Source organism: Camellia sinensis, chromosome 8 (genome assembly GCF_055761805.1).
Source record: "Camellia sinensis isolate YWXY chromosome 8, ASM5576180v1, whole genome shotgun sequence".
In the NCBI taxonomy this organism is placed as follows: Eukaryota; Viridiplantae; Streptophyta; class Magnoliopsida; order Ericales; family Theaceae; genus Camellia; species Camellia sinensis.
The window spans coordinates 49,729,706-49,742,691 of NC_138968.1; the positions used below are offsets into that span (position 1 = coordinate 49,729,706).

The window sequence follows — 12,986 nt, forward strand, 5'->3', positions numbered from 1 at the left end:
AAATATAAAAATAACCTGAGCAAATAAGATAATGTGCCATTTTGGGAATATAGCAAAACGTCACGTTTTTGGATAAAATATTCAAAAACGCAAGTGCCAAAAATGGCAGAAAATTAGTTTGGCAAGTGCTAAAAATGATGTGTAAAATTACAAATTAGGACTTAAGAAAAAAAAATAAAAAAATAAATTTCTTATGTTGAGTAAAGATATTTTAATCATTTTAATTTGATTTGACATCATAAATAAATATTAAATTAAAAAATAAAAATTTAGGCTCTGTTTGTTTGTATTCTCAAATCAATTTTCTACGTGTGTTTTGGAGCATGATGTTTGGTTACGTTTTCAAATCAATTTTCTACACTCTCTGCAGAGAACTCTGTGCACATTGGCGTGTTTTCTGTCCAAAGGAAGACCACCCGGTAGTCCACCTGGATGTCCACCCGGATGTCCGGCTGATTTCCAGATTTTATTTATTTATTTATTTATTTATTTTTTATTTTTTGCAATTGATTTACATAATCGAGACAAATATTTTCTGAAATTTTTTAATTTTTTTATGTGCTTTAAAATAATTTTGAGTTGTATGTTTAGTTATGAGTTGTAAATTTTTGTATCACATATCAAATGTCACATCAATAATTCCTTACTCAAATCAAACCTCTTTTCCAAAACTATTTTCAAAACTCTTTACCAAACAAATTTTCTACACTCAAATCATAATTCCACAACACACAAACTCAAAATACAACTCATATTCTCAAATCACATTTACAAAACTTTACCAAACGTTACCTTAATTTTTTACCAATTTTCTAAATTATTTTTCAAAAAATTTATATTTTAAATTATATTTTTGTATCAATCAAAATTAGGACACAATATTTAAAATATAAACGCATGATATCCCGGAATATTGAATAATTTCCACGCTGGCAAAATGAAACTCTGAAGACTTCCAAGTCGCGTCGGAATCAACAATGATTCATCCCACTAAAAATATCACCACTAATAGCACTAATGCATTAAAAAAATAAAAATAAAAAATAAAAAATACAACTCCAAGGTCAAAATATCACATCATTAATGACGAGACCCACTGCCACCTAATTAGTGGGAGCACTAATTAGTGCTCCCAAGCATTTTTCCGTCGGAATACTAAAACCGTGCTGCTTCTTCGACCTTGGTCCCACGTTTTTGCCGCGAGCGTTGTGAATCAAACTACAGACTTGTACAAAGCAGCGTATATATATATATATATATACTTACATATAACCTTTCAACTTGGGGTTTTCACGCGTTTTCAAACTCTTTTTCTGGCCCAAATCACTGCGCACACTCATTTAAAATTCCTTTTTTTTTTCCCCCTCTATAAATTCTTCTCCTTTGTTCTGAATTCGGTTTGTTTGCGCGTTCGAGCTTTACAATGTTCCTAGTCAAACTCTGCTGGTGAATTGGTTCAAAATTTTGGATCTGAGTTTGGAAAAATAAATCTAGAGTTTGTTGTTGTTGTTGTTGTTGTTGCAATGATGGAGATTTGGAGATACAGAGAACATTGCTTGGCGATTTCGATAGTATTAGTGTGTTTGATGCGTCAGAATTTGAATTTGTGTTGGAGTCTTAACGATGAAGGTATGAGCTTTCTATTTTGCATTGACTTTCAGATCGTTTCATGCTCTGTTTGGTTCATGAGAAAATTTAGGAAAATAGAAACACAAAACGAGCTGCCTTTTTTTACTTTACTTTACTTTTTTTTTTTTTTTTGTATACTGTTTGTAATTTTAAGAAAAACAAAAATATACACTTGTTACGGCATCTCCAATTCTTCACATTTTCTTTTATCAAATTTAAATTTGATGAAAAAGTGTTTAAAAATCATCTTCAATCCTTTCATGAAAAGTTCATCAAATCAAGGGAGTCATTTTTTTTTTCTCATCAAATTGAGAGCTCATCAAATTTAAATTTGATGAACATTTAAAAAGATGAAGCATTGGAGATTTTTTTGTTTTCATCAAATTTGATGAAGAAGGAAATTTAGGATAAAAGGAGAATTTAAAAAAAAAATGATAAAAACTTGATGAAAGAATTGGATTAGTTCATATCAAATCAAGCTTTTTACTCAAATTTGGAAACCAATTGATGAAGAAATTTGTGAAAGGGTTGGAGATGCTCTTAATAGTTTTTCAAATTTTTGTAAACATAAACAAATGAAATTGTAAATATAAAGGTTACCAAACAGCCGATCGTTCTTTTTAAATTTTTTTTTTTTTTTAAAAAAATTTTCATCAATTTATTTATTTATCCTGAAGTAAGTTTCTTGATAACCAGAATGAGTTTTTACAGAGGATATGAACTGATGGAGTCAATGTTTGCTTGCAGGTATGGCGTTATTGAGATTTAGGGAGAGAGTGGTTAGCGATCCGTTTGGGGCTTTGTCAAATTGGAGTGATGATATTGGAGTACTGAATCCATGTTCGTGGTTTGGCGTGGAGTGTTTGGATAGCAATGTTGTAGTTTTGTAAGTAACTCACATATAATTGCTATATTTTGTTTAGTTTGTGGTAAACTAAATCTGTTTTCTTATTCTTCTAATTATTAGAATATTCTGTCTAGCTGGGAATTGAAGAAAGAAAGGGGAAAAAATAAAAAATAAAAAAAATAATAAGAAGAAAAAACATGCATGAGGTTTATGCATTTATTATCTGAATTCTGAACTCGTTTTTTGATTAAATCTACAGAATAGAAAGATTGTAAATTCAAATAAAATCCTACATGGTGGATTTATATCAAACTCTTTTCCTACAGCTTTGAAAGATTTTCACGAGTCTTATCAACATATTCTAGTCCGGCAGTGCTGCATACCCCCAGCAACCCCATCCCACGTGGGGGGCTGTGAGAGGAAGACCCATACAAGAAATTTTTTTTTTTTCAGCCAATCAAAAATCAGTGGGGGTGGTGGGGGTCACCCCCACTGGGATCTAAGGCATTTTTCATTCTAGTCATAATGATAATGATGATGATAATGATGCAGTAGGCATAAAAGTGTATCCAAGCAAGCCACACTGTTTCGTGTTCAATATTGTTAGTCTTTATAAAATGCATATAATTCCACTTTGTAATTTCACTCTCTAGATCATATGATTCATTGCTTTGATGTCTTGACAAGCATGAATAGTTAAAAACGCATATAATTTGTGTTAAAATTCCATCAGAAATGCAGGTTTCTTACAGTAATAGGGAAGAAAACATAATTGAACCAACATAACTAGATCAAGACACCTGAATGGAAAAACATCTCAATGTTAAAAGTTTGAGTGAGGGGTCTGTCTGAAATTTTTGTAGGAATAAACAGGCGCTAAACTTCATTTTGTTCAGAAGTGAAAAATCTAGAAATTCCCTAAATATTGATTTGTGATTATGTAACAATTTTAATCAGTATATAACAATCCCAATCAAACAATCAAGACAAATCAACACAACGATTTTAACGTGGAAAAAACCACAATTGGACACCTCCAACTGTGATTAAAAAAACCACGGGCAACAGCCACAAAACAATCCACTAAGAAAATTTAAAGGAATTACACAGGTATACTTTCAATTACCTAGCGAATTCACGCCTAATTGAACCAACCTCTATGTGCCTCTTCCAACCCGTCTTCACCTCAGAATTGTCTTTACGATGAGCCACCCCGGAATCCACCAAAGCTTCAGGCTCGAATTCTTCAGAATCCACCGAAGAACAACTCTCTCTTTTGTAGAACAAACAAAAGCTTTGATGTATACTCTTTAAAACATGAGTTGAATACTCAATTAAAACATCAAAGAAAACTCACAAAGTATCCCCAGATATAAACCCTAGAACCCAAAAAGAAGATTTAGAGTAGTAATCCTAAAATCTGACCCAACATGCGAATTTATAGAATCTGTCCTGCGATCTCCGCTCGAGCGCCCAACAGCCCGCTCGAGCGGCTTCAGCAAAATATGCGCGTGATATAACAGAGGTCCGCTCGAGCGCTAGAGAACCCGCTCGAGCACGAAATCACACAGCTCAGTACTTTTACAGGCGACCAAAACTTCTGGAATCAGGGATTCTCCACTCGAGCGGGGTAATGTCCGCTCGAGCGGACAGGCAACTTGGAATGCATTTTTGCATTTTGCTTCGGGAATGCTGCCCCTCGACCCCGCCGTGGCGCTGCCCCGGACCCGCCAAGGGGCGTTGCCCCCTGGACCCCCGCGAGCTGACCGGGCAGCTCGATCCCCGTCATAATCAGCGAAGTGGCAATCTTGAAAGCATTAGCATCACAAACTTCTCTGAAAGGCACAATTCGGGTTGGATTCGCATCTAAACACTATAGCCTCACTGAAATAAAAGTGCGAAAATAAATACAACTGAAAGGAGTTTTGTCAAACGGGATTTGCCAAGAATAAAACCTAACAAGAAGCATACATGCAGTGCAGGTGCCTTAAATCCTGAATATTAGCTCCTTTGAGAAATTGTGATTGCAATAGTTTTGTGGAAATTGTTATACCTATTTCGAAAATCTATAGATGCCATCTGAAGGTGATGTTGTGAGATATATTGTTGTACCAAAGTGTGAACCTTATGCTCGATTTATTGAATAAGCCGCCTTCCTATCAAGGTTAAGGAGTCAACTGAGCATCTTAGCTGCTGAATTGAATACCCTGATTGAATCAGAGTTCACACTGTTACCAGAATTTTTCTGTAGTCTTATCATGGTTTAAAATATTGATATTATCAAGTGTTTTTAATGATACAAATTTACTCATAAAGAAGAAGAAAAAATAGATAATAAATATGTGAATATGACAATAATTTATAGAATATAAATTCAAGACTGATGGACATTAAACAACATGAGAGACAAAGAAATATGCCAATATTTAATCGATATTGGTTTGCATGTCTTATTCATGCCAGAAATATGGATGTAAATCAGTAAATATGAATCTATTAATTTTAATGTTTAATGTTAATGTCGATGATTAAGTTGTTTGGGTAATAGTGCTATGATTTCAAATTTCTTACCCTTTAGGCATGGAAATTTCAGTTTCAATGGGTGATGATGGCTTCTAATCATTTCTAAAATTCATACAACTTGCAGGAACTTGAAAGATCTATGTCTTACAGGAACACTAACACCTGATCTTGGAATCCTGGTCCACTTAAAGTCTATGTAAGGATACATTAGTTTGTCATGTAGTTGCCAATGATTTGTCATATATGTTTGTTCGTGTTTCCTTATATGTGTTTTCTGTCTTATAGGCTTTGTATTTTTCTTGTGCACTTCTTTGCAGCATCTTACGCAACAACTCCTTCTATGGAATCGTTCCTGAAATGATTGGAGAGCTGAAGGAGTTGGAGATGTTGGACTTGGGACACAATAACTTCAGCGGACCACTTCCATCTGATCTTGGCAATAATTTGTCACTCTCAATCCTGTAAACTGAAATTTACAAGTGAACTAATTTTCATTGAGGGAATCCTTTCTTTCTGCTCATGTTGACATTTTTTTTATTATATTGCAGTCTACTTGATAACAATGAGCTTTTTGGAAGCGTATCCCCTGAAATTCATGAGCTCAAAATGTTTTCTGAAGTTCAAGTAGATGAACACCAGCTGTCTAATTCAGTCCATAAATCATCTTGCAGTGAAAGATCCATATCATGGTATGGCTGTTTTGTTAATGCAAACTTATTTTCCATGAAAAATGCTATACAAAATAACAATTTTTACAAATTTTTCTTTCTTGCTGATGTGGCATGCAATAAAGAAATTTTGGTATTTGAAATAAGACCCACTACAATAATATAGGGGTGGGCAACGGTTTATCGATCCGCAAAAACCGCCCAACCCGCCCAATTGGCATACAAATGGGCGGTTTCGCAAATACAATGCGGGCGGATGTGGTTTGAAATATGGCATCTTTGCGGGTTGTGGGTTTAACCCGCACCCGCAAGAAACCGCCCGCACTTTACTTATTTATTTTTATTTTTTTTTATCTTAACTATTGATTTCATTTCTATATCCCACCTAGATATTTTTGTCCAAAACAAAACACCCTTTATTTTTTGAACTTACTCTAACATTACATTTGCTAATAGTATTATATCAACTGAGACTGAATAAATACTGATCATATTATTATTGTTACATAACTGAACTTGTCCCGGATGAAGTGTGATTTAGAATTTTAAATTCCTTAATGAATATGGAGTTATAGTTTAGGATTTTGAAATATATGCTTGTGTTAGTTTATGATTTGAATGATTTGTTTATATTACGAATTGATTTTATTGTATTTTTAATTTTGTAAGTTTTAATTTATTAATTATTAATGTTGGAGCATTTTAGAAAATGGGAAGAAAAGGGCCCAAAATAAATATTTACAAAATGGGAAAAAAATAAGGCTTAAAAATAAATTTTTGAAGAAAAAAGTTCAATCCGCATTCAATCCGCAACCGCCCGCACATCCGCGAACCCTATCTGCACAAACCGCAAACCGCACTGCGGGCGGTTGCGGGTTGTCTTTTCCCCAAACCATATAGATGCGGGCGGGTCCAAACCGATCCGCAAACCGTCCAAATCCGAACCGCGAACACCCCTACAATAATATGATATGTGCTACATCACTAAGGGGGTGTTTGGGAACCTTTGACATAGGCTATTTTAGCCTCAAATTGTAAAAAAGCCCAAAAGCCTCAAATTGTCCCGCCTAATTCCCAAAAAAAATATAAAAAAATGAAAAGCAACGGCTGTCAGCAGTAGACAGCCTACACTGTCACCAACAGTGTAGGCTGCAGACAGGTAAATGACAATTTTATCCCTACAGCTCAATTTTGAAAAAAATAAGTTTAGGGGCAAATTTGTCATTTCAATCTTAAACATCATTTCAAACACATTTTTTAATACGACAATCAACTCAAAAATTTAACCCAAACACAAAAACTAAAATAGTCTACTAAGATAGCCAAAAAACCTAAAAAAAAGCCACTTCTCAAACACCCACTAAGTAAGAAAAGTTTGTAAGAATTGTTAGTTAGTATAGTATTACTCTTTTTCTATGGATAATGTAGTGTTTCAATAACATGGGCCCCAGGAAATGTTATAGAAAACTACAGGGCAAACTGTGTGTATGGCTCAAAAGCAAATTCAACCTGGCATATCCTTGGGTAAGGGTGCAACTTGAGCGCATTCTGTCAGGTTGATGAGTTGTTTAGGCTCAGCCCAAATTGTGTTGAGAGTTGTCCATATCCGACCTCAAACCCGAACTTGTCTTCCCAAACCCGATGTGAGCATGATAAATTGATCGTAGGCTAGGTTCAAATGTCCTGAATTACCCACAAATTTGAGGGGGTTTTCTATAACTTTTTTGCAGCTAGGCTAATTAATTTGTTGAACTTAGACCCTATTGACATTTATTTTTTTAATAAAATCATTAATAACATCAAAACAAATATATATGATGAGAGAGAGATATAGAGTGGAGAGAGAGAGATGAGAGATGAGAATCAAGGAACTGTAGTTGTGGCTTTGGCATTTCTGAGTGTGAAAGGAAATGGTAGATTTTATGTTGTGTTACTTTTATATATGATATGTATAATGAATATGATCCAAAGGTCCAAATTTTTTTAACATTATCTAGCAGTTAATAATTTATATATTTAATTTGGGTTTTGGGGTTCTCTGTCGTGACTTCGTCTAAGCCAGGCCCAAATTTAATTTACGCTTTTAAATTTCAGCCCTGCCCTAGCATGCGCCGAATTCAAAAATATATTGCCCAAGACCTAAAAGATTTTGGGTTGGGCCCACCCGAGTTGCACTCCTATCCTTGTGGCTCATTAATCATGGCTTTACATTCCATAACTTTACCCAATAAGTGATATTTTCATGTTCTCTTGCCCTGTACAAATGTTTCTCCTGATCCCAGTCATTTGCAATGTCTATCGTGAAATTTGGATAGCTCATCTCATGGTCATTTTCATGACAATTTGCTTTTATTTTTTCCAGGACCATTGCCCAAATTGGAGATGGAGCTCACCGAAGGTTGCTGTCACCCCACCTTACGCTACCGCCACGATCCCAGTCCCAGTCCCCGTCCCAGTCCCAGTACTGGTCCCGGTCCCGGCCCCGGTCCCGGTCCCAGTCCCGGTCCCGGTCCCAGTCCCCATCCCCATCTCCTGCACCATCGACTGTGTCAAAGCCAGACTTGACTTCTGCTCCTACACCCTCTCCTTTTCATCCTTCAGAAATTACCAATTCAAAAAATCAACTTGCTCTAATATTGTCTTTAGCCATAGGGGTTCCTGTGTTGCTTTTTGTTTTGGTCATTAGCATATTCTTATGTCAAGGAAATAAGATGGCTGCTGTCAGACCCTGGGCCACAGGATTAAGTGGACAGCTACAGAAAGCATTTGTAACTGGTAATTTTTCTTTCTCGCAAGAATAAACCAATTTTGTGTTTTTATCTTATATGGATGTCCAAAAGGACAAAGCCTGCTTCTTAACAGTTGAGTTAGGATTAATCCTGGGTTATAATGGGGAATTCAAATATGTTATGTAAATCATTTTTTTAATATAAGCACATCCCATTGTCTATGGTAGTGCAATGGTCACAATCTCATATTGCATCTATAGTTTGGGATGTTTTCCTCCTACAAATATTTGCCTCCACAAGCTAGATTTCTGGAAAAGATTCATTTTCATGGTACCATAGGCTTAAACATATATTGACTTATAAATCTGGGATCGCTTTAATTCTTGTGTTTATATTGATGCATGCTTCTAATTTCCCTTCTCAGGTGTGCCAAAGCTCAACCGACCAGAGCTTGAGGCTGCTTGTGAAGATTTCAGCAATGTGATCAGTTCTTCATCAATCGGAACAGTATACAAAGGGACATTGTCTAATGGAGTTGAAATAGCTGTTACTTCTGTTGCAGCCACATCTCCCAAGGATTGGTCAAAAAATCTGGAAGCCCAGTTCCGGAACAAGGTATATTACAAACGAGCCCCACTAATGTTATGCTGTTTATATTTAGTTCCACAGTCCCTGAATGTGTCATTCTTCAAATCTCTCAGATTGACTCGTTATCAAATGTAAACCACAAGAATTTTGTGAATCTTCTTGGGTATTGCGTGGAAAAGGAGCCTTTCACTAGAATGTTGGTTTTTGAATATGCTCCAAACGGGACACTCTTTGAGCATTTACACAGTGAGTATCTAACTTTTGTCTTCATTTTTATGTAGAAACAAACAATTTTGTTTCTCGGCTGGTTATTTTAAGATTTCCTGGCTGTAGAGGTAGACCAATAATAATTTGAAAATGAATAATGGATACCCAAAAGTGAGTTGTACATTCTTTGGTGCTGTACACGTGGTGTACAAACCAGGTTTCATGACTTACCGATAACTATTTAATGCTTCTACGAAGACCTTGTATTAAAATGTTGATTTTTATTAACCTTTTTTTTTGGGTAATGAAATTTTTATTAACCTTGAATATCCCATCAAAGTCTTAATACATTAAATTATTTATTCATTTATTTGTTTTTTGTTTTTTGTGTTTTGTGTTTTGTTATTTGTTATTTGTTTCTTCTTCTTCTTCTTCTTTTTTTTTTTTTTTTTTTTTTTTTTTTTTTTTCTTGGAGATTGATTCTTTAAATGTCTATGTCAACTATTTTGGTACTGAAGAGGCTATACTATATTGAAGTTGAGGTTTGACTAATTCATATCACCACTAAAATGACTCGTTCTGGTTTGGCAACCCAGGTGGCTGTGATCTCTTTTATAATAGTAATACAAATAAACAAATGGATTACATTAGACGTTGCCCCATATAGTTATCTCACAGTAGATTTTTCTTATTTGTTGTCAACTAGGAAATGAGAACTTTCTCATTCTGTGCTGACGAGGTCATGCAAACAAACAAGAGACAAGAACTTACCAGGAACCTGCACATAAGAATATTCTGTTCTCTGCTCTATTCATGACCATTGACAATGACAATAGGGGAAATACTTTCGAAAAAGGAAAAAAAAAATTAATAACTAGAGGGAGATAATTTGAAAATAGAACAGTGGACATATTAATAGTTTCTAACTCGCGATTTTTTTTTTCCCTGCAGTAAAAGAAGCAGAACACTTGGACTGGGGAACACGGATGAGGATTACAATGGGCATGGCATACTGCCTTGAGCACATGCACCAACTGACACCGCCCATAGCCCACAAAAACCTGAATTCCACGTCCATCAATCTCACCGAAGACTATGCAGCAAAGATCTCAGATTTTGGTTTCTGGGTCGAATCAGCCGAAGCTGAGATGGTATCTTATCCAGAATGTAATGTCTACAGCTTTGGTGTCATATTATTCGAAATGGTAACAGGTAGGCTCCCTTACTCATCGGACAGTTGCTCACTCAAGAATTGGGCATCGGACTACTTGAGAGGAGAGCAGCCCCTTATAGAAATGCTGGATCCAACTCTAAAATCTTTCCAAGTGGAGCAGCTTGAACAAATCGGTGAAGTGATTAAATCTTGTGTCGCCCCTAACCCAAAACAAAGACCTCAAATGAGAGAAGTCACTGCGAGATTGAGAGAGATAACAATGATAGGACCTGATGCAGCGGTCCCTAAACTCTCCCCTCTTTGGTGGGCAGAGCTTGAGATTATTTCTACAGAAGCAAGGTAATATAGATGAAGTTGAGCCTGCAATTTTGGACACACAGAATTGTCCATAGGGGGTTACTACAATTTGTATCTTGTGTAGGACATGGTGGTTTTACATGTACATAAATATAGATAAAAAGGAAAATGGTGCAACCTTTTCTGATTTGGTTTTTGCTTTCAACAGTTTGGCTGTTAAATGCCCGAAGAATAGTAAAGTATATACATGTTCAAGTTTTTGAATTTTTTTTTTATCATGCTTATCATTTCCTTGCTGTCTTCATGTTCATGTTTTCCAGTTGGTAGTCATGTTCTTAAACAGTTTGCCCTAAAACCACATTTTTGTCAGCTGCAATGAAAATGTGTCGAATTTTCTGGAGTTTCTTTTTTTTTTTTTTTTTGGCAACAGTTGAAGGAAAGGGGAATAGGGGAGGGGAAACTGCAGGTCACACAACTGGTGAGACTTGATGTTGGATATTATGTCGGTTAAGGAAGTGCTTCAACCGCCGGGTCAATCCTTTCATGTTATGAAGTTGAAAGGGGCTTTTATCAACTGAATCCACCATTGCATTAGACATTACCTTCTACGTTAAGAGGAATCTCAGAGATAGTATAAGGACCCACCCACCCCAAACCCAACAGCCACCTGCAAGTATTGTTTGTTGTGATCTAACTCAATAGTTGGCCTCCCTTGTTTGTTTCTTTGATCTCCAATCCCAAAAGACGCCTCCAAAGTAGAAGTGTGTTGCACAATCTTACAATTCCATTCTGAACATCGTCTCCATCAGCTGTGGAATGTCAACATAAATGACGATAAAAAAATGTTAGAGAGAGAGATTATAAGGGTATTATATGCAGAGACAAGAAGTCCCAAGCCAGCCAACCACTATCTCATGAATTAATAATCAAACCAGAATATGATAATACACATTAGAAGATTGAAGGTGGCCTTCACGTACAAAACAATTTTGAATAACACAGAGTATTTGAAATACAACTTAGTAGCTCCCACGTCAATGCCAAAATCCCAAAAAAAAAACACCAAGAATTCTCATAACCGAAACACTATATATACCACCCCAATCCAAGTATCTCTTCATCACACAAAGCCATTAACTCAAAAGTCTCTAAACCTCTAAGTTAACCATTCGACAAGATGGCAAGTGGCCAGATCACGATCCTCGTCTCATTGATTCTCCTCCCATTGGCCTTCCCCTCCACAGCAGCCTACGATTATGTGCCGGCCAAAACAGTGGAGAAGAAAGTAGATGTCGTGGTTGAAGGCATGGTCTACTGCCAGAGCTGCCAACACTATGGAACATGGTCTTTGTCCGGGGCTGACCCTATCCCTGCAGCTAAAGTTAGCGTTATCTGCAAAGACCACAGAGAACGAGTAAGCTATTACAAGGCATTCGAAACAGATGCACATGGCTACTTCTACGCACAACTTGAGGGCTTCACAATGAGCCACTACTTATTAGACCATCCCCTTACTTCATGCCACGTTAAGCTCGTTTCATCGCCTCTAGAAAGCTGCAACCTACTTTCTAATGTGAACTACGGACTGAATGGCTCTCCACTTCGCTATGAGAACAAGAGATTGTTTGGAAAGAATTACAAGTCCCTAGTTTTCGTTGCAGGTCCCTTGGTGTTCCGTCCAGCTAACTGCACTCCTACTTATCACCCATGATTGCATTACCATCCTTAACTCTTTGATTAATTGTTATTTCTGTTTTAATGTTGTTTTGCCTGTTTGTTCGCTGTTCACTGTTGATTTAACAATCCTTATATTTCTCAGTTTGAATTTTGTTCTATTTCTTGAATCAATTTAAAAATTCTGCAATCTTTTTGAGTTTATTGGTGTCTTATTCATAAATGATTTTATATTTCAGATATAGTTGTATTCTATTTAATGTAAAATCTGAAACACAAAAGCACTTGAGAGGCATAAATAATAATAAAAAATGCATCTACCTTAAATGTTCACTGATCAAATGTGAGCTTAATCAACTGAAGAACAATTTTAGAATGAGTCGTGCTATAGGCCTCAAATATTGAGGCGTGAATTTGCTTCGAATTTATTTAATCTGTCGTCCGGCCAGTCGTCCAACAAAGAGGGTGACAACCGCGATAGACAAGTGCTTCACCTGGTCGTCCAGGTGGTCGTCTGGTGACCACAAATTCGTGCCATTCACGTCTGAAGTTCTCGAGACTTGAAGCATTAGTGTTTTAGAATTATCAAAATAAAAATGAGTTACGTAGTACTTAGAAGTCTAATAGCATTCCAAACACGCAGGTTGGTT

The 12,986-nt window shown here is 36.1% G+C and overlaps 2 protein-coding genes across 2 annotated transcripts; both read left to right on the forward strand.

The window, feature by feature from the left end:
* The first annotated feature begins 1,146 nt into the window (after positions 1-1,146).
* On the forward strand, positions 1,147-10,926 carry LOC114295769 (inactive receptor-like serine/threonine-protein kinase At2g40270). Its single transcript, XM_028240074.2, has 9 exons — positions 1,147-1,629; positions 2,377-2,515; positions 5,124-5,195; positions 5,317-5,460; positions 5,548-5,688; positions 8,030-8,442; positions 8,821-9,011; positions 9,098-9,230; positions 10,143-10,926. Exons 1-9 carry the CDS (start codon positions 1,524-1,526, stop codon positions 10,706-10,708), a joined length of 1,905 nt encoding a protein of 634 aa, XP_028095875.2. The 5' UTR covers positions 1,147-1,523; the 3' UTR covers positions 10,709-10,926.
* Positions 10,927-11,719: 793 nt separating this feature from the next.
* On the forward strand, positions 11,720-12,540 carry LOC114295770 (non-classical arabinogalactan protein 30-like). Its single transcript, XM_028240075.2, has one exon. It carries the CDS (start codon positions 11,840-11,842, stop codon positions 12,371-12,373), a length of 534 nt encoding a protein of 177 aa, XP_028095876.2. The 5' UTR covers positions 11,720-11,839; the 3' UTR covers positions 12,374-12,540.
* Positions 12,541-12,986: the final 446 nt, after the last annotated feature.

Bases quoted from the DNA above. Each gene is read 5' to 3' on its own strand.
- LOC114295770 (XM_028240075.2), top strand. From the start codon at position 11,840: ATGGCAAGTGGCCAGATCACGATCCTCGTCTCATTGATTCTCCTCCCA.
- LOC114295769 (XM_028240074.2), top strand. From the start codon at position 1,524: ATGATGGAGATTTGGAGATACAGAGAACATTGCTTGGCGATTTCGATA. The intron at 1,630-2,376 runs GTATGAGCTTTC...GTTTGCTTGCAG, and splicing joins TTGGAGTCTTAACGATGAAG to GTATGGCGTTATTGAGATTT. The intron at 8,443-8,820 runs GTAATTTTTCTT...TTCCCTTCTCAG, and splicing joins ACAGAAAGCATTTGTAACTG to GTGTGCCAAAGCTCAACCGA.